Source organism: Chiloscyllium plagiosum, unplaced genomic scaffold (genome assembly GCF_037043375.1).
Source record: "Chiloscyllium plagiosum isolate Xiang-an unplaced genomic scaffold, Cpla_swu_hap1 HiC_scaffold_19, whole genome shotgun sequence".
NCBI lineage: Eukaryota > Metazoa > Chordata > Chondrichthyes > Orectolobiformes > Hemiscylliidae > Chiloscyllium > Chiloscyllium plagiosum.
This window is the reverse complement of record NW_028270157.1, coordinates 13,817,978-13,839,216: the sequence shown is the minus strand read 5'-3', so window position 1 is coordinate 13,839,216 and position 21,239 is coordinate 13,817,978. Positions and strand designations below refer to the sequence as shown.

The 21,239-nt window shown below is 44.8% G+C and overlaps 1 protein-coding gene across 2 annotated transcripts in view; it reads left to right on the top strand.

Annotated features, from left to right (window-relative positions):
* The window catches only part of cunh12orf56 (chromosome unknown C12orf56 homolog), an 83,301-nt gene that overhangs the window by 13,225 nt on the left and 48,837 nt on the right, over positions 1-21,239 (top strand). For both annotated transcript variants that reach the window (XM_087997030.1, XM_043709959.2), the window contains exons 2-5: positions 4,919-5,096; positions 11,996-12,077; positions 20,017-20,425; positions 20,519-20,598. In XM_087997030.1, the coding sequence (XP_087853156.1) occupies positions 4,919-5,096; positions 11,996-12,077; positions 20,017-20,425; positions 20,519-20,598 (749 nt within the window). The remainder of the gene's footprint in view (positions 1-4,918; positions 5,097-11,995; positions 12,078-20,016; positions 20,426-20,518; positions 20,599-21,239) is intronic.

Genomic DNA, 21,239 nt, shown 5'->3' with positions numbered 1-21,239 from the left:
TGGTCACAGGCCTCCAGTCTGAAAAACTACCCTCCACCACCACCCTCTGTCTTCTACCTTTGAGCCAGTTCTGTATCCAAATGGCTAGTTCTCCCTGTATTCCATGAGATCTAACCTTGCTAACCAGTCTCCCATGGGAAACCTTGTTGAATGCCTTACTGAAGTCCACATAGATCCACGTCCCTCGCTCTACCCTTATCAATCCGCTTAGTTACTTCTTCAAAATACTCAATCAAGTTTGTGAGACATGATTTCCCACACACAAAGCCATGCTGACTATCCCTAATCAGTCCTCGCCTTTCCAAATACTTGTAAATCCTGTCCCTCAGGATTCCCTCCAACAACATGCCCATCACCAATGTCAGGCTCACTGGTCTATAGTTCCCTGGCTTTTCCTTACCACCTTTCTTAAACAGTGGTATTCCAATGCATCTTCTGCTTTTGTCCTCTTGTACTGGTGCCCTTGTGCAATGGTGGTGGAAGGACTGAATGCTGATGCCAGTCAGGTGGGCTGACCTGGATGGTGTCAAGCTCCTTGAGTGTTGTTGAAGATGCACCCATCCAGGTGAGTGGGGAGTATTCCGTCACACTCCGGACTTGACGCACAGAGGTTCGGGAATCAGGAGGTGAGTTACTCGTCACAGAATTCCCAGCCTCTAATATGCTGTTTTGGCTGCAGTATTTATATGAATGATCTGCTTAAGTTTCTGGTCCATGGCAATGTTCAAGACCTTGATAGTGGAGGATTCAGCAATGGTAAGGCCATCGCACCTCAAAGGCAGATAGGAGAAAATCTAACTGTTTGAGATGGTCATTGTCTGGCTTTTGTGAGGCACAAATATTACTTGCCACTTGTCAGGCCAAGTCTGGATGTTGTTTGGGTCTTATTGCTTTTAGACATGGCCTGCTTCAGTATCTGAGGAGTTGTGAATTGTGCTGAACGTGGTGCAATCAAAGGGAAACATCTGCTCCTCTGACCTTGGGATGGTGGGAAGTCATTGATCAAGCAACTGAAGTTGGTGATCGAACAAATTTAACTACTCCATGGAATATGAATACTTTCTGATGCCCAATCCAGTAACCAGGTTGTGATCATACCCATGATGCTGTGTGAAGTTACTAAAATCACCAAGACCTATTATACTAACATGTGCACGTAGCAAGTTCAGAAAATTGAATAAAATTGGCCATCACTTTAGTTTATTCCATGAATAATATTTATAAATGTCCTTTGTTGTATTCCTTTCACTTATCATTTGAAATTCAGCCGTTCTTAGATCGACTACATGAAAGAAAAGATGTTCATGTTTTTGAAAGCAGAGAAGGTTTTAAATACTCTGAAAATGCGCTTTGATATCAATATGGGGCAGACAATTGGGCATCATCTGCTTTAATCTATTCTGGTTAAGGAGATGTGAACTCAAACCTCGATCCCATTCAACATTCAAAGCAGAAACAAACTGAAGACACTCAGCAGGTTTGGCAGTCTCTGTGGCGAAAGAAAGACAAAGTTAACATTTCAGGTTAATGACCTTTTGTCAGAAATGAAAAAGGTTAGAGATGGAGCAGCTTTTAAGCCAACGTGGGAAATTGAGTGGTTGAGTTGGGGTGGGAGTGGAAGTTGGTGGATGAACTTTGTCTTTAACTTTTACCAGTTCTCAGGAAGGGGCATTATCTTGAAATATTAACTCATCGCAATAGTAACAATTAAGAATTGCAGTTATCACTCTGCTCTACTCTAGAACAGCTGGCTGACTTAGAGTCATAGAGATGTACAGCATGGAAACAGACCCTTCGGTCCAACCCGTCCATGCCGACCAGATATCCCAACCCAATCTAGTCCCACCTGCCAGCACCCAGCCCACATCCCTCCAAACCCTTCCTATTCATGTACCCATCCAAATGCCTCTTAAATGTTGCAATTGTACTAGCCTCCACCACTTCCTCTGGCAGCTCATTCCATACACGTACCACCCTCTGTGTGAAAAGGTTGCCCTGTAGATCTCTTTTATATCTTTCCCTCTCACTTTAAACCTATGCCCTCTAGTCCTGGACTCCCCGACCCCAGGGAAAAGACCTTGCCTATATATCCTATCCATGCCCCTCATAATTTTATAAACCTCTATAAGGTCACCCCTCAGCCTCCGACGCTCCAGGGAAAACAGCCCCAGCTTGTTCAGCCTCTCCCTATAGCTCAGATCCTCGAACCCTGGCAACATCCTTGTAAATCTTTTCTGAACCCTTTCAAGTTTCACAACATCTTTCCGATAGGAAGGAGACCAGAATTGCACACAATATTCCAACAGTGGCTTAACCAATGTCCTGTACAGCCCCAACATGACCTCCCAACTCTTGTACTCAATACTCTGACCAATAAAGGAAAGCATACCAAATGCCTTCTTCACTATCCTTTCTGAAGTGCGACTCCACTTTCAAGGAGCTATGAACCTGCACTCCAAGGTCTCTTTCTTCAGCAACACTCCCTAGGACCTTACCATTAAGTGTATAAGTCCTGCTAAGATTTACTTTCCCAAAACACAGCACCTCGCATTTATCTGAATTAAACTCCATCTGCCACTTCTCAGCCCATTAGTCCATCTGGTCAAGATCCTGTTGTAATCTGAGGTAACCCTCTTCGCTGTCCACTACACCTCCAATGATGGTGTCATCTTATTAACTGTACCTCTTATGCTGGCATCCAAATCATTTATGAGGAAGTGAGGACTGCTGATGCTGGAGATCAGAGCTGAGAATGTGTTGCTGGAAAAGCGCAGCAGGTCAGGCAGCATCCAAGGAACAGGAGAATCGACGTTTTGGGCATGAGCCTTTCTTCAGGAATCCTGCTGCGCTTTTCCAGCAACACATTCTTAGCTCCAAATCATTTACGTAAATGACAAAAAGTAGAGGGCCCAGCACCGATCCTTGTGGCACTCCACTTCATAATTTTATCAGACAGATTTAAATATTTGATAATTGTGCCTTCCATCCAAGCTCCTCTGTTCAATAATAATTTCATACCTCTTTAATTTACTTACAATTCAGCAACACTTAAATGTTTTAATTGATGATGTTAGGCTTTAATTTAAATGAAGTATTTTGCAATCACAGCATTCCTTAAAGGGCATTGCTATCAGGAGGCTGTTTTTCTCTCCAGGGCTGGTATTAGTGAGCTCATGGGTGACAGATCTAAATGCTCAACCAACTGAGAAGCGACATTGGAGAAAGGTTTGAGTTATCATCTTGGGTGGAGCCTGGTGAGACATTAGGACAGAGATGTTCACCGGTCTAAATCATGGCTCTTGATGTTTTAGAGTGGGTTTGTTGGCTCCATGTCCTATTGTCTTCCTCCCAGTCTTCCCCAAGGCGTGTGTCCCCAACAACAGCTGAGAAGAATTGGAACGCTGGGCCACTCATTGCATGTGTATTTTGTGATTTTGGAACTTCAAGGTGGAAGAAGTTGATAAATGTGTTCGAGCTAATAGGTTTATTCCACGTTCCAAAGGTACATTCTGGAACACGCTGGAGTCTGAATTTTAACGTGTTTTATGTTTCAAATTATAGAATCCCTTCAGTGCAGAATCAGGCCACACCAGCCCTCCGAGATGCATCCCACTGGCGCCCACCCCCCCCCCCCCCAAACCCTGTAATCCTGCAATCCCTATGGCTAACCCACCAAGCCTACACACTATGGACAATTTAGCATGGCCAATCCACCTAACTTGCACATCTTTGGACTTTGGGAGGAAACCCACACAGACACAGGGAGAACATGCAAACTCCATACAGACAGTCGCCCAAGGCTGGAATCAAACCTGAGTCCCTGGCGCTGTGAGGCAGCAGTGCTAACCACTGAGCCACCGTGCCACGTTTTATTCCATAACTGACTGTTTGACTCCTCTCACTAACTTGGAACAAGGGAGGAGGTGTTACAAGAGAGTGGGATTTGGGAGGGAAACCAGGAACTCTCATCACTATCTGCTTTTAAAGAACTACAGCTCCTAGCAAACGACCCACGTCAGTGAGAGGATTGTGAATTCAGTCCATTCCTGAGACCTGGGTACAGTGTCCACCCTCTCACTCCAGTGCGTGTTGTGGGAGTGCTGCGCTGCAGGAGTCACCTACTTTCTGCTGATACATCATCCTCACCTCTCAGCAAATCATCTATTTTGAAGAAAATTAGAAGAGTTCCTGGCCAATATTTATTCCTCACCCAACATCACAAGGGCCACTTCTCTGGCCATTATGTCATGGTTGTGTTTGATAGCTTCAAGTGGTCACATTGGCTCACTGTATTTCTAACGTTTACAACAATGACTGCTTAAGTAAGCACTTAATTGCCAGTGAAGCATTCTGGGATATTCTGAAGTTGTAAAATGCTCTACATAAATGCAAATCTTCTAATAGTTGTGACAAAGGAGTTTGTATCTGCAATGTTCGCTTGTCTCTCTCTCTCTCTCTCTCTGCATTTTTCGAGTGTTTTCAGAACTTTACGTGGAATTACAGGGAATTGTTTTAAAATATAAGGGAGGCCCCTTTAAGACGCCAAGGAGGAGGCAGGATTATGAAGTAAATCGATTAGCCATGATCTTGTTGATTGGTGGAGCAGACTCGAGGGGCAGAATGGCCTATTCCTGTTGCTCGTTTGCATGTTCCTTTGTCTCACACAGAAACAGACCACATTGGTCCACATGACCCTTCTCCTGCCCTTTGTCTTCTGAATGCACATATCCTTCTCTTCATTGTTTTATCTGCTTAGACATCCATTTCTCCTTGCCGTCGTAATTAATAGGCCAGATTTTAAAAGAAGTGTTGAAGATACATTCTTATTTTACCAAAGAATTGAAAATAAGTTTGCTGCCTACGAACACCACAGTGGATCAGCACAGGAGACTTTCTCACTGATAACCCTTACCCACAGGTAGACGATTATCCAGATTTTCTGAGCGGCCAGGATCGGGAGTCTGCACAACACATCCGCATCGTTTCCATCACCCGGGCAGAGAAGAAAGGTCACAAAGTCCAAGTTAGAGGCAATAAGTATTTACCTGCTGTCATTAGTGGCAGAAGGAAGTTTGGTGCCTTGAGCCAGGAAGAAGGTGTGTATACTCTGAAATAAATGGATATTGACCTGATTACAGCCCCATGAAACCCTCTGTTACTAGTTGAACAGGAATAGTTTAGATACTAACATTGAGCACAGTGGACCTGATATTATGTACTGTAGGAATAAGGGTTCGTTAAAATTACATTTTTAAACTGATCATTTATGCTGCCACATTTGTCTGTTTGTCTTCTCTCTGAATATACATATCCTTCTCTTCATTTCTCTTTATGTATCTCTCTCTCTCCTTTCCCTGTACTCACTATATTTTCCTTCATTCACTTTGGCATCCTTTTTATCTGTGTCAGTGTTCTCCCCAACTCTCTCTCTCTCTCTCTGTATACCCTTACACACTCTATCTCTCTCTCTCTGTATACTCCTACACACTCTCTCGCTCTCTTTCTTTCTGTATACCCTACACACTCTCTCTCTCTATACATTCTCTCACTCGCTCTTTCCTTCCCTCTACCTCCATTCTCTCTCTACCTCTATACACCCTCCCTCTCTCTGATCTTCAGCTCGTCTTGAAATAGTACCATCCACTCTGACACGGGTGGTTAGGGCCTCAGTTTCACAACTCTTTGACATAGCAGATCCCAACCTGCAGCTAAGGTGCATTGGGATTGGCATCTTCAAAGTCTGTGGAATCAGGTTTCAGCCTCCGACCCAGGAGTAAGTGCCATCTACTGAGCCTTACAGTGGCAGAGCGAATGGAGGAGTGGGAGAGCAGCGGTGGGTGGGAGATAGGAGCAGATTCCTGATGTTCAAACTGTCCAGGGCTTTTGTTCATGGGATGTGAGCATCGTTGGCTGGGCCAGCATTTACTGCCCATCCCTTGTTGCCCTCGAGAAGGTGGTGGGGAGCTGACTTCTTGAACTGCTGGAGTCCATATGCTATAGATTGAGCCTAAGTGCCATTAGGGAGGGAATTCCAAGATTTTGACCCAGTGACAGTGAAGGAATGGTGATATATTTCCAAGTCAGGATGGTGAGTGACTTGGAGGGGAATGTGCAGGTGTGGGAGGTTGTTACGTTGCAGTGTTTGAGATGTAGAAGGTTTGGGGAAATTCAGGCCAAAGGTCAATGTGATTGTTTTAGCATTTCATTGGGGACTCCATAGTTAGGGGGACAGATAGGAGGTTCTGTGGAGATGAGACAGACTTACGGTTGGTGTGTTGCCTCCCAGGTGCCAGGGTTCGTGATATCTCTGATCGTGTTTTTGGGATCCTTGAGGGGGAGGGGGAGCAGTCCCAAGTCATGGTCCACATTGACACCAACGACATAGGTAGGAAGAGGGATGGGGATTTAAGGCAGAAATTCAGGGAACTAGGATGGAAGCTTACAGCTAGGACGAACAGAGTTGTTGTCTCTGGTTTGTTGCCCATGCCACGTGCTAGTGAGGCAAGGAATATGGAGAGAGAGGAGTTGAACACGTGGCTACAGGGATGGTGCAGGAGGGAGGGTTTTGGATTCTTGGATAATTGGGGCTCTTTGTGGGGTAGGTGGGACCTCTACAAGCAGGATGGTCTTCATCTGAACCAGAGGGGTACCAATATCCTGGGGGAGAAATTCGCTAAGGCTATTGGGGTAGGTTTAAACTAACCAAGCAGGAGGATGGGAACCAAAATTGTAGTTCGAGTATAGAAAAGATTGAGAGTAGGGAGGTCCGAAATCAAGTTTCAGGGACGCAAGATGGCACCGGCAAGCAAGAAGTTGGTTTGAAGTGTGTCTACTTCAACGCCAGGAGCATCCGGAATAAGGTGGGTGGACTTGCAGCATGAGTTGGTACCTGGGACTTCGATGTTGTGGCCATTTCAGAGACATGGATAGAGCAGGGACAGGAATTGTTGTTGCAGGTTCCAGGATTTAGATGTTTCAGTAAGAACAGAGAAGATGGTAAAAGAGGGGGAGGTGTGGCATTGTTGGTTAAGGACAGCATTACAGTTGCAGAAAGGATGTTTGGGGACTTGTCAACTGAGGTAGTATGGGCAAAGGTTAGAAACAGGAAAGGAGAGGTCACCCTGTTGGGAGTTTTCTATAGGCCTCCGAATAGTTCCAGAGATGTAGAGGAAAGGATAGCAAAGATGATTCTCGATAGGAGTGAGAGAGACAGGGTAGTTGTCATGGGGGACTTCAACTTTCCAAATATTGACTGGGAACACTATAGTACGAGTACTATAGATGGGTCAGTTTTTGTCCAGTGTGTGCAGGAGGGCTTCCTGACACAGTATGTAGACAGGCCTACAAGGGGCGAAGCCACATTAGATTTGGTACTGGGTAATGAGCCCGGCCAGGTGTGAGACTTGGAAGTAGGTGAGCACTTTGGTGATAGCGATCACAATTCTGTTATGTTTACTTTAGTGATAGAAAGGGATAGGTGTATACCACTGGGCAAGAGTTACAGCTGGGGGAAAGGCAATTATGATGCGATTAGGCAAGATTTAGGAAGCATAGGATGGGGAAGGAAACTGCAGGGGGATGGGCACATTAGAAATGCTCCTGTGTGTCCTAGATAAGTATGTACCTGTCAGGCAGAGAGGAAGCTATAGAGCGCGGGAGCCATTGTTTACGAAGGAAGTAGAATCTCTGGTCAAGAGGAAGAAGAAGGCTTATATTAGGATGAGATGTGAAGGCTCAGTTAGGGCGCTTGAGAGTTACAAGGTCGCCAGGAAAGACCTAAAGAGAGAGCTCAGAAAAGCCAGGAGGAGACATGAGAAGTTGTTGGTGGATAGGATCAGGGTAAACTCTAAGGCTTTCTATAGGTATTTAAGGAATAAAAGAATGACGAGAGTAAGATTAGGGCCAATCAAAGATAGTAGTGGAAAGTTGTGTGTGGAGTCAGAGGAGATAGGGGAAGCACTAATTGAATATGTTTCGACAGTATTCACTCTAGAAAATGACAATGTTGTCGAGGAGAATACTGAGATACAGGCTACTGGACTGGGGGTGGGATTGAGGTTCACAGGGAAGAGTTATTAGAAATCTTGCAGAGTGTGAAAATAGATAAGTCCCCTGGGCCGGATGGGATTTATTCTAGGATCCGTTGGGAAGCCAGGGAGGAGATTGCCGAACCTTTAAATTGTCATTGTCTACAGAAATAGTGCCAGACGACTGGAGGATAGCAAATGTGGTTCCCCTGTTCAAGAAGGGGAGTAGAGACAACCCTGGTAATTATAGACTAGTGAGCCTTAATTCAGTTGTTGGTAAAGTGTTGGAAAAGGTTATAAGAGATAGGATTTATAATCATCTAGAAAATAATAATTTGATTAGGGATAGTTAGCACTGTTTTGTGAAGGGTAGGTCATGCCTCACAAACCTTATTGAGTTCTTTGAGAAGGTGACCAAACAGGCAGATGAGAGTAAACCGGTTGATGTGATGCATATGGATTTCAGCAAGGCGTTTGATAAGGTTCCACACAGTAGGCTATTGTACAAAATGCGGAGGAATGGGATTGTGGGAGATGTAGCAGTTTGGATCAGTAATTGGCTTGCTGAAAGAAGACAGAGGGTGGTGGTTGATGGGAAATGTTCATCCTGGAGTTCAGTTACTAGTGGTGTACAACAAGGATCAGTGTTGGGTCCACTGCTGTTTGTCATTTTTATAAACGACCTGGATGAGGGCGTAGAAGGGTGGGTAAGTAAATTTGCAGACGACACTAAGGTCGGTGGAGTTGTGGATAGTGACGAAGGATGTTGTAGGTTATAGAGAGATATAGATAAGCTGCAGAGCTGGGCTGAGAGGTGGAAAATGGAGTTTAATGTGGACAAGTGTGAGGTGATTCACTTTGGTCAGAGTAACCGGAATGCAAAGTACTGGGCTAATGGTAAGATTCTTGGTGGTGTAGATGAGCAGAGAGATCTCGGTGTCCATGTACACAGATCGTTGAAAGTTGCCACCCAGGTTGACAGGGTTGTTAAGAAGGCATACAGTGTTTTAGCTTTTATTAATAAAGGGATCAAGTTCTGGAACCATGAGGTTATGCTACAGCTGTATAAAACTCTGTTATGGCCGCACTTGGAGTATTGTGTACAGTTCTGGTCACCGCATTATAAGAAGGATGTGGAAGCTTTGGAAAGGCTGCAGAGGAGATTTACTAGGATGTTGCTTGGTATGGAGGGAAGGTCTTACAAGGAAAGGCTGAGGGACTTGAGGCTGTTTTCGTTAGAGAGAAGAAGGTTGAGAGGTGACTTAATAGAGACAAATAAGATAATCAGAGGGTTAGATAGGGTGGACAGGGAGAGCCTTTTTCCAAGTATGGTGACGGCGAGCACGAGAGGGCATAGCTTTAAATTGAGGGGTGATAGATATAGGACAGATGTCAGAGGTAGTTTCTTTACTCAGAGAGTAATAAGGGTATGGAATGCTTTGCCTGCAACGGTAGTAGATTCGCCAACTTTAAGTACATTTAAGTCGTCATTGGACAAGCATATGGACATACATGGAATAGTGTAGGTGGGATGGGCTTCAGATTGGTATGACAGGTCGGTGTAACATCGAGGGCCGAAGGGCCTGTACTGTGCTGTAATGGTCTATGTTCTATGTTCTATATTTTTATTTACATGTAGTGTTTGTGTTTGCCATGTGGTTAATTTTATTTTGAGGATGTATATAGTGAACGAGAGCAGGTTTTGTGAGGCAGTGGGTAGTGTCCCTGCCTCTGAACCAGATGCTCCAGATTTAAGACCCTTTCTAGGACTGGATGGCCAATGAAAGTGAGTCTATAATGCAGCCAAGTGGTTGAGTGATCCTGCAGATTGTTCTGATATGTGCCAATGGCAGGATGCCATGACCTTTATCACCTTACAAGTTCCCCTCCAAGCCACTTGTCTTCCTCTTTTGGAAATATATTGTCGTTCCTCCAGTGTCGCTGAGTCAAAATCCTGGAATTCCCTCCCTAACAGCATTGTGGGTCAGTCTACAGCAGTGGCTCAAGAAGGCAGCTCACCACCACCTTCTCAAGGGGCAACTAGGGACGGGTAATAAATGCTGGTCCAGCCAGCAACACCCAAATCCCAAGAATAAACTTAAAAATTGCACTTCCTTAAAATCATTGCTGTAAAAAAAAACTGGCTTATTTATTGTTTTTACAAATGAACTGTGGTACAGCGAGTAGCTTTAAAGTGGTCGTAGGGATTTCCGGTGAGCTTTCTCATGTCCCACAAATGAACAGGTGAACAAAAAAAACCCTGGACAGTTTGGACACCAGGAGTCTGCTCACATCTCCCAGCCTCCACTGCTCCCCCATCGCCCAATCCACGCTGTCTGGTGACTTGGAAGAAGCTAATCTCCATGATGCTGCACAGTGGGGCTGCTATCTTGAAGAGATGTTAAACTGAGGTTCTGTCAATCTGTGACAGAGTGGGTGTGGTAGCCAGTTAGTCACACAGCGTAGGGAAGAGAATTCTTATTCATTACTATCCCTAGCTCCAGGTGACAATGTGCATGTAGCCATGGCAACTCGCACCTCGCCCTCCTCCCTCCCTCCCCAGAGTGAACTGGAAGACTTCACTACCTTATCGGAAGCTAGGTGTGACCCATTGTGCTGTCTATGGGATGGCTGCTGAATTGTGTTCTTGGCAGGACACAGAATGGGGGTGGTGGGGAGACGGGGTGGGGGGAGGGGGGGAAAGAAAGATCTTGCATATTTGGTGGAGATGGAGATTTGAAGAAGGCCTGAAGTCCCGTCACCTACAGGGATACAGACCAAGAGCTGGAGGCTGGCTGGTTCGTTCCTCAGGCAGAAGTGGGTACTGCAGATGCTGGAGATCAGAGTCAAGGTTAGAATGGCAAAAGCCCGAAGCATCGATTCTCCTGCTCCTCGGATGCTGCCTGACCTGCTGTGCTTTTCCAGCACCACTCTAATCTTGACTCTGGTTCGTTTCTCAGTCAGCATAACATGATAGGCAGAATGGCCTCCTGTGCTGCAATTGTTTTGACATTTTTGAAACAGATGAAGCATCAGAAGGGGAGGAAAGCACAGGGATTGGGGGCGGGGGGGCACGTGAACTACTCGTTATGAGGGCCGGCCAGACATGATGGGTTGAATGGCCTCCTTCTGAGCTGTAGTAATTCCATGATTCACTATGAGAGGGGATGGTGTGTCACACACACCGTGCATTGAGTCACACACACAAGCAGTTGGAAGGTTTGTCAAATCTAAAGCCATTATTTTTGATCAGTTTCTGGCACATAGAAGCACTGACAAGGCAGCATTTTTTCTGAAATTACTCTGGTCTTTGCTGCAATGGAATGACACTCGGTTTTGGGATCAGTCTGGTCTTGTAGCCACAGGGGTGGTGGTGGATAAACCACCTGGAAACAGGCCATCTAAGTTGTTTTCTGGGTTGCAGTCGGTTACCAGTCCGCAGTGAGTCTACAAGAAAAGCAATCAGGCTAAAATCCTGCCAATCCCAGGCAAAAACTTTGATTGTAGTATCTCTATCGTGTGGGAAGAGGCCAGTCAGTCCATCAAGTCTACACTGACCCTTCAAAGAGCATCCCACCCAGACTTCCCTCCCACTCTATTCATGTAACCCCACACTTACTATGGCTAACCCACCTAGCCTGCACACTATGGGCTATTTAACATGGCCAGTCCGCTTAATCTGCACATTTTTGAACTGTGGGCGGGAACTGGAGTACCCAGAGGGGACCCACGCAGACATGGGGAGAATATGCTAATTCCACACAGACAGTTGCCCGAGACTGGGATTGAACCCGGGTCCCTGGCACTGTGAGGCAGCAGTGCTAACCACTGAGCCACTGTGCTGCCCAAATCAATTTCCACAGAGTGGGGCATGAGTTTCTATGTGTTATTGTTTGATTCAAGTGTTAATTTATTTTTTAAACAGTGTCTGCCTTTTCTCAGATTCAAAAACAATTGTTTATTTTTAGCTGTGGTTAGTAGCAACATCCAGGAGGGCAGCAGCATATCGAAATCAAAGCAGGGCCGTGCTCTGAATCAGTTCTCTCTCAGGTAGGAAATGTTATATCACCAAATCATTTCTAACGTTGATTAAAGAATTGCTTTCTTTCATGGGATGTGAGCCAGTATTTATTATCCAACCCTCACTGCTCTTGAACTCAGTGGCTTGATGAACCATTTCAGGGAACATTTAAGAGTCAACCACATTGCTGTGGGTCTAGAGTCACGTGTAGGCCAGATCAGGTGAGGACGGCAGATTTCCTTCCCTGGAGAACATTAATGAGCCAGATGGAGTTTAACAACAATCGATGATTTTTGTCATGGCTACTGTCACTGAGACTAATATTTATTAGATGTTTTTCAACAACCTGTTCAGATAGGTCCAAAACTAGTGGGACTTGAGCCCAGGCCTTGGTGCTTTTGGAAGAGTGTGCCCTCGGTGTCACATTGGATTTAGTGTGATTAAATTCAGAACTGTTGAAAGGGCCATGCTGCCTTCTAACTATTGGTCAGTCCCTTACAATTTTACATTTGAGTATTGCTGAAAAAAATGGCATTCAATGCTAAAGCTTTACATCTTGCACTCATCAGGACACTTTTCAAGAACACAAACTCCAGGGAGGAACCAACATTTATAGTGCTTGAGGGGAGTGGGCCGATTGGTTAGCAAGTGGACCCAGATCATAGAGACATTGCCATGGCAAAGGCATCCATTAATACCGATTGACAGTTAACTGCCAAGGTTTGTTTAAATTTTAAATCAGGTGGACTGATCAGGGCGTTAGCGTGAGAAATGAACCAGAGACTGGCTGTCACCTATTTTGTTGAGTAGTAACAGGCGCAATGAGTGTACATGTTCTTCCTGTCTGCAAAGAGTGGAGCCCTTTATATTATTCATAATGTAGTTTCCAGTGTGCACACTGCTGACCATCCTAAATTGGTTGTCAGCATAATTCCTCGCATAGTCAGGATTAGCCAGCAAATGCTGTCCAATTGCAGAATCTCACCTAATGTTGGACGGCATATTGTGAGCTTTGCATGCTCAGGCTGGTGTGGTATAGTCAGTCCCTTTATAGTTGCAAGCAGCCAAAGGGATATGCGGTTTAATACGATCCACTAAGTCCTGGGATGTACAGCCTACATTCTTTACTTGGTCTCAAGACTTCTCGCGATCAGCTCTTCACTTTGTCTCACAGAAACAAGGAGTGTCTGTTAGCAGGAGTATGCCTCCTAATGTTAATAGATTGCATTCTAGTCACAGACAGGTCTGGACTCTCCTCGTGCTGTCACAGGAAGTTTGGGAGCAGGATATCAGCAATGCTAAGTTGAGTCCAGAGAAACAGCATGCTATATGTTTGACAATGAAGGGGACATGGGTTACAATGTACTTAATACTGCAGCAACACTGAAGTAAAAATAAATCCAGATACCCGAACTGAGCAGCTTTGTTTTGTACAATTTGCTGCAGCATTATTCTGGCCTCTTGGGGAACATTAATTTGCATGTTACAAAGTATGTACAGCACTGAGAAAGGCTGGTCACCCAAACAGATGTGAGCCAAATGCTTATACTCCCATGTGAGCCTTTTCTACTAACACTCATCTTCTCCAATTAATAATCCTTTTGTTCCTTTTGCCCTCTTGTATTTGTATATTTTCTCAGATATATTGATGTTGTTCATCATAACTAAACATATTAGTGGTGATTTCCACATCTACCCCCTCTCTGGATGAAGAATTTACTCCAGAACTCTGGTTGGATTAATTACAACCACACATTTCAGTTCTTCACCCCCTCCAGAAACAGAAATTAAAGCCACCTTCCCGACATCTACCCTTATCAAAATCCTTTCAGAATCTTAGAAATGTTTTATTACATAACCCCAAAGCCTTCTCTTTTACATCTTTCCTGATGAGTCTAACCTTTCCATTCTGATCTAATCCTAGTAACAGCTTTATTACACCAACTTCAGAGTCTCTATGTTTCCCTCTTGCATGTGTGTACACTGTTGTTCCAAGAACAGAGTTTGGCCGAATTGGAAGGCACGTGGGCTTACAGGGACAGTCTGTTTTGTCAAAACCATAGGCGAAATGATTATTACTCAGAGAGTGCAGGCTTTTCCGGACAGAGGTTTTTCCAACTTTCTGACACAGAGTCATAGAGATGTATAACATGGAGACAAGACGCTTTGGTCCACTCATCCATCAACTCTGTCATATCACCAACTCTGTCACATCACCAATCCTGTCACATCACCAACTCTAACTGCACTGATGCTTGTTCCCCATATACACCCCATTAAGTTCTCACTCAAATACCCTCAATAAACTACCAATTGCTCCCTAGTTCCGTCTGGACACTTTCCATCTTCCAGACATTACGAGATAATAACATGCCTTATTCAGAGTCCTGTCCTGCTGTTCCCCTTCCACCTGACTGCCTTAACCTGGCTTGATGTTTCTTTGATCTCAAGGACATTTTCGCAATACCTTAATGTGGAAACCTTGGCTGGATCCTCAGGTACCTGGAAGTACCAAAGTACCAAACTCACCACCAAACTCCGAGACCTAGGACTCTGCTCTGCGCTCTGCAAATGAATCCTTGATTTTCTGACTCACAGACCACAATCAGTAAGGATAGACTACAACACCTCCTCCACCATAATCCTCAACACCAGTGCCCAGCAAGGCTGCGTACTCAGCCCCTGACTATACTCCTTATACACTCACGACCGTGTGGCCAAATTCAGCTCTAACTCCCATTTAACAAGTCTGTTGATGATACCAGTGTAGTGAGTCAGATCTTAAACAATAACGAGACCAAGTACAGGAAAGAGATAGGCAGCTTATTGGTATGGTGTAAACACAACAATCCCTCCCTCAATGTCAGCAAAATGAAAGAGCTGGTCATCCACTTCAGGAAGTGGAGTAGAGGACACGGCCCTGTCTGTATCAATGGGGCTGAGGTGGAGATGATCAACAGCTTCACATTCCTGGGAATGATGATCACCAATAATCTGTCCTGGTCCATCAACATCAACGGTTCAGTCAAGATAGCACTCCAACACCTCTACTTCCTCAGAAGTCTAATGAAATTCAGCATGTCCTCAATGGCTCGGACCAATTTTTATAGATGCACCATAGAAAGCATCCTGCCTCACAGCTTGGTATGGCAACTGCTCTGCCCAAGACTAGAAGAAATTACAGAGAGTTGTGAACGCAGCCCAGACCATCACATAAACCAGCCTTCCCGCCATTGACTCTGTTTATACTTCCCTCTGCCTCAAGAAAGCAGCCAACATAATCAAAAACCCTTCCACCCCGGTTACACTCTCTTCTGTCAAGCAGAAGATATGAAAGTTTGAAAACACATACCAACAGATTTAAGAACAGCTTCTTCCCTGCTATTATCAGACTTATAAATGGACCTCTCATATATTAGAGCTGATTTTTCTCTGCACCTTCCCTGTACCTGTAACACTATATTCTGCATTCAGTTCTATTACCATGATGTACTTAAATAAGGTATGATTGGTCTGGTTAGCACACAATACAATACTTCCCATTGTATCTCTGTACATGCAACAATAATAAATCAAATCAAATGTTAAACTGAAACAGAGGTGCTCCTACTCCCAGGGATAAGAGGGTTATGAGGAATGCTGAGCCTATTAGAGAAGCTGTGACACCATTTATTTTCCAGCCAGCACTTTGGCTTCCTTTAAAGAAGTCATAATATATTCTAACAAAAATCTTTGTTTTGTATTTTACACTAATGTTAAGTAAATGCCGATTGCTATTATGGGAGGTTCACGTCATACTATTCATTGTGGAATACATTTGCAGCTTTGGTCATGATCCTGTGGAGATATTATGGTGAAAACTCTTATCTCCAACAGGCAGCTCTGTCTGACGACAACTGTTGCTATAGCAGGGATATCACGGCACTTACCCTTTGGTACTTTCTATCCTGGGATGTGTGAACTTCATTTGTGTTCTGTTCCCAACTCATAATGTCAAGCTCCACATGTCCAGGCTACGTTTTTTTCCCCCTTCTCCTCGTCGCTATGGAGACTGTTGTTTGCCGAGCAGACTTGGCCCCTCAGGAAGCTCCATTGATCCTCACAGAAATAACCCTTCACGTGATAACACACACAGATTCACAATAATTTGTTCTGTGCTCGGTGTAAACATCTGTGGGTGATGAAGCTTTGTGATAACGTTCTGGTGCTCACTATCAAATGCATGGTCCCAGGGTGGTCATTCATTTTATTACAGTCAAAGGTACAAGATACTTCACGTGTTTGCCATTTAATATTATGAAAATAAAAAATAACAAAAGCGGCCATGATTTTAAAACAAAATTGTGAAATGTCTATTAAAGTAATAGTGCAGGTTTCCCTTTGCTAGATTCTGCATCTGTTCAATCATGCCCTGTGTGTCAATGAAAGGAGAGGACTGACTCGATTTGTCTGCAAGCTTTAATGTAGTTTCACTCTGAATACTGATTGACCATTATTTACGTCCACAGTTTTGCCATGGAGATGGGGACTGCACTGGCAACAAAGTTAGAAGTATGTGTGGGGAGGGGTTCAAGAACTCTGAAGTAGATCACCGTTTTATGTTTTGTGTGTCTTAGGTTTTTCTTTACCCCTTCTCTTTTGTTTTGGGTAGACGTGTTATACAGTCAGAGAGGTGTACAGCACGGAAATAGACCCATTGGTCCAACCCGTCCATGCCGACCAGATATCCCAGCCCAATCTAGTCCCACCTGCCACCAGCCGGCCCACATCCCTCCAAACCCTGTTGATTCATATGTCCATCCAAATGCCTTTTAAATGTTGCAATTGTGCCAGCCTCCACCACTACCTCTTGCAGCTCATTCCATACCCGCACCAACCACCCTGTGTGTGCAAATGTTGCCCCTTAGGTCTCTTTTATATCTTTTCCCTCTCACCCTAAACCTATGCCCTCTAGTTCTGGACTCCCGACCCCAGGGAAGAGACTTTGTCTATTTACCCTATCCATGCCCCTCATGATTTTATAAACCTCTGTAAGGTCACCCCTCAGCCTCCGACATTCCAGGGAAAACAGCCCTAGCCTATTCAACCTCTCCCTCTAGCTCAAATCCTCCAACCCTGGCAACATCCTTATAAATCTTTTCTGAACCCTTTCAAGTTTCAAAACATCCTTCCGATAGGAAGGAAACCGGAATTGCATGCAATATTCCAAAAGTGGCCTAATGTCATGTACAGCTGCAACATGACCTCCCAACTCCTGTACTCAATACTCTGACCAATAAAGGAAAGCATACCAAATGCCTTCTTCACTATCCTATCCACCTGCGACTCCACTTTCAAAGAATTATGAACCTGCACTCCAAGGTCTCTTTGTTCAGCAACACTCCCTAGGACATTACCATTAAGTGTATAAATCCTGCTAAGATTTGCTTTCCCAAAATGCAGCACCTCACATTTATCTGAATTAAACTCCATCTCCCACTCCTCAGGCACTGGCTCATCTGATTATGATCCTGTTGTAATCTGAGGTAACGTTCTTCACTGTCCACTACACCTCCAATTTTGGTGTTACCTTCAAACTTACTAACAACATAACCCTCATCAATGCTGTTCAGGAGGAAGTCTGCCATCATTACCTTGTATTTGGCTCCAGACCCAGAACAACATGGTTGACAATGATGCAGGCATGATGGGCTGAATGGTCTCTTTCTGCAATTCTGTGATTCTTAATCACCCTCTGATTGGCTGAGTCAGCATTCAGTTCCAGGGGAATTAGGGCTGGGCAACAAATATTGGCCTTATTAGCAACACACATACACAGACACACACACACAGGCACACACTCACACACATACACTGACACACACACAGACACACACTCACACACACACAGACAGACACACACAGGCACACACTCACATACATACACTGACACACACACAGACACACACACACACACACAGACAGACACACACAGGCACACACTCACATACATACACTGACACACACACACACACACACAGACAGACACACACAGGCACACACTCACATACATACACTGACACACACACAGACACACACTCACACACACACACAGACACATGCCACAAATTAATAAATATAAAACATCCCCCCATTCCTTTCTCCTGATGTGCTTACCTCACAATTCTGACACATACTCAAGAGCACTAACCCATCTTTTCTCTGTACAACAGTTACGTATATCCAGTGTTTCCTGTGTCTGATTTATAGCATTTAATGGTTTTACTTGCCATTGTATTTGATCAGTTGATTTCTTCAGTGCACTATTATGAATTAAGAGGAAAACATTGATGGGGGTTCAACCTGCAGAAGAAAATATTCCTTCCAGCTCGACCACTTGGCGTTTAAGCTTCCCGTGAGTCAGGTATTCGATATGGCAGAAGTCAGGTATAAAATAGCCTTTACGTTGCAGGGGTGAGCAATGGACTGTTTTCAAGAAGGAGTTATAGCTCTTAAGGCTAAAGGGATCAAATGCTATGTGGAAAACATAGGAACTGGGGACTGAGTTGGATGATTAGCCGTGATCATACTGAATGGGGGAGCAGGCTCAAAGGACCGTATGGCCTACTCCTGCTCCTGTTTTCCTGTTAGTATCAGCAGGATTTGAGCTGAAAATGTGTTGCTGGAAAAGCGCAGCAGGTCAGGCAGCATCCAGGGAACAGGAGAATCGACGTTTCGGGCATAAGCCCTTCTTCCTGAAGAAGGGCTTATGCCCGAAACGTCGATTCTCCTGTTCCCTGGATGCTGCCTGACCTGCTGCGCTTTTCCAGCAACACATTTTCAGCTCGGATCTCCAGCCTCTGCAGACCTCACTCTCTCCTCAGCAGGATTTGACTTTACCAGCTTTTTGAGAAAAACAAATTGTCAGTTTTCCCACCACAACTAAGACCAAATGTGTCTCCAAATCAAGAGTAACAGAAAGAAGTGAAGATGTAACAGATGTGACCAATTACTTTTACTTATGCCCTTCACACTCTCTCCCAGTACATGTGCAGTGGATAACAAACTAGCCATTTGATGCCTACAGTCTACTTATAATTAGCTTCTGTGCTCAGTAACATGGATGGTTTCACATAAATTTGATCACTATAAGTGGACCTAATTTAATCTGAAAGATTGCCCGTGTCTATACTGTAAGCCTGATTAAGAGTACTTAAGTTTGTTTAGATGCTGTAACGTGAATCATTGACTTGGCTTTCAGATATTGTTATAAGGCAAGTGCTTCTCAGCCTAATTTGGGTTCAGGTTACTTTCCATTATGGTCTCTGTTTCCCTAATTTAGAAAAGCTGCATGAAACAATGTGCAGAAAACCTCATTCTCCCTCTATGCGGTTCCACGTCTAAATACGTTAAGAAGGGATTTTGTTTATGGACTATATAACAAAGAACAGATCAAAAACAAGCAGGGAATGCTGGAGAAACTCCGCAGGTCTGGCAGTATCCATGGAGAGAGGGAACAAAGTTAATGTTCTGAGTCCTGTGTGACTTTGGGTTCTGAAGAAGAGTTATACACAACTTGAAACATTAACTGTTTCTCTCTGCCAGACCTGCTGAGTTTCTCCAGCATTCTCTCTGCCTTTGTTTCACCATTCCAGCGTCTGCAGTCTTTCATTTTTATTTAAAGGATTTTATTTAAATCAAATTCAGTTAGGCCATTTAGGGGTGATATCAGGAGGCATTATTTCACACAGGGGGTAACGGAACTCTAAAACTCTCTCCCTTTTAATAACAAAAATCTATTGGAGTTGTTTGAAAATGTCAAAACTGACAGGCTTTGTTTGTTAGCCCAAAAGGACATGGAACAGAGATGGGTGAGCAGAGTTCAGATACAAATCAACTGTGAATGACAAGACAGGATTGAGGGGGCTGAATGGCCCCAAAACAGTGGCGATTCATCCTAATTGTGATGTACCTGCTTCTCATGTCCAGGGGGAATGCAGCAGAGTCCGGGGAGCCACACTCCACGCTGCGGCACACTGCCTCCTTCCCCACCTCTGCCTTGAAAAATCTGAAACTGTCCGACCGTCGCAATGCGGAGGGGTCTGTACCTACGCCTCCGAATGCCCGTCCATTACCAGACCCTCCGAAAGAAAGTGCAGCCAGTCACCCTGCAACGACAGCCACTGCTTACAGCTCAGTATCAATGGAGCGGTTGGCAACCAGTCCTTTCCCCTCGAACTGGAACATGAAGGAACCTCGACCCGACACAAGCCCCGAAGCAGGCAAGGCAATGACTGAACAAGCCAAGCCAAGAGAGTCCGAGCTTCACCTCTACATTATTTCTATGACCTCTCTCATATTTCTCCACTTAAGAAGTGCGTGGAACAATCAAATGATCGTAAGTACCAGCGAGGATTGCACTTCCACGTTGCTGCCTGCACTTCTCGCCCGGCCGTGTTAATACTTGTTTCTGTTTTCATGTTGACTGCAGCAGTCGACGCTCCTGCAGGACCCAGCTTACGCAAGAGTAATGGCACCTTTCTCTCCTTCTCGAGGTCCAAAGACTCACAGGTAACTCCTGCCCCAGCCCTCTCCTCCATTTGCAAGAGTGAAACGAAACGTGCATCGTGATCCGAAACTTAGAATCCCTACACAGGGTGGAAACAAGCCCTTCGGCCCAACAAGTCCACACCGGCCCTCCGAACAGTGTCCCACCCAGACCCATTCCCCTATGACTAATGCACCTAGCCTACATATCCCTGAACACCCTGGTCAATTTAGCACGGCCAATTCACCTGACCTGCACAACTTTGGATTGTGGGAGGAAACCCACACAGACACGGGGAGGATGTACAAACTCCACACAGAGACAGTTGCCTGAGGCTGGAATCAAACCTGGGTCCCTGTTGCTGTGTGGCAGCAGTGCTAACCACTGAGTCAAACCCACCCCAAACGATGCTCAAAAAGATGCTGGAAATGCACAGCCATGTTGGTCAGCATTTGAAAGAAAAGTTAGCAGTTTAGTTGGGACACTTCTATCAGCATGCTTGTTTTTTTTTCTCCCCCAGATTTATTTTTCTTGGGATGTGAGCATCCTTAGCTGGGTCAGGCTCCTCTGCCGTTGCCCTCAGAAGGTGGGGGTAAACTGTTATCTGCTGCAGTTGGTGCACCCACAGTACTTTCCGGAATGGCTTCATACAACTGAGTGGTTT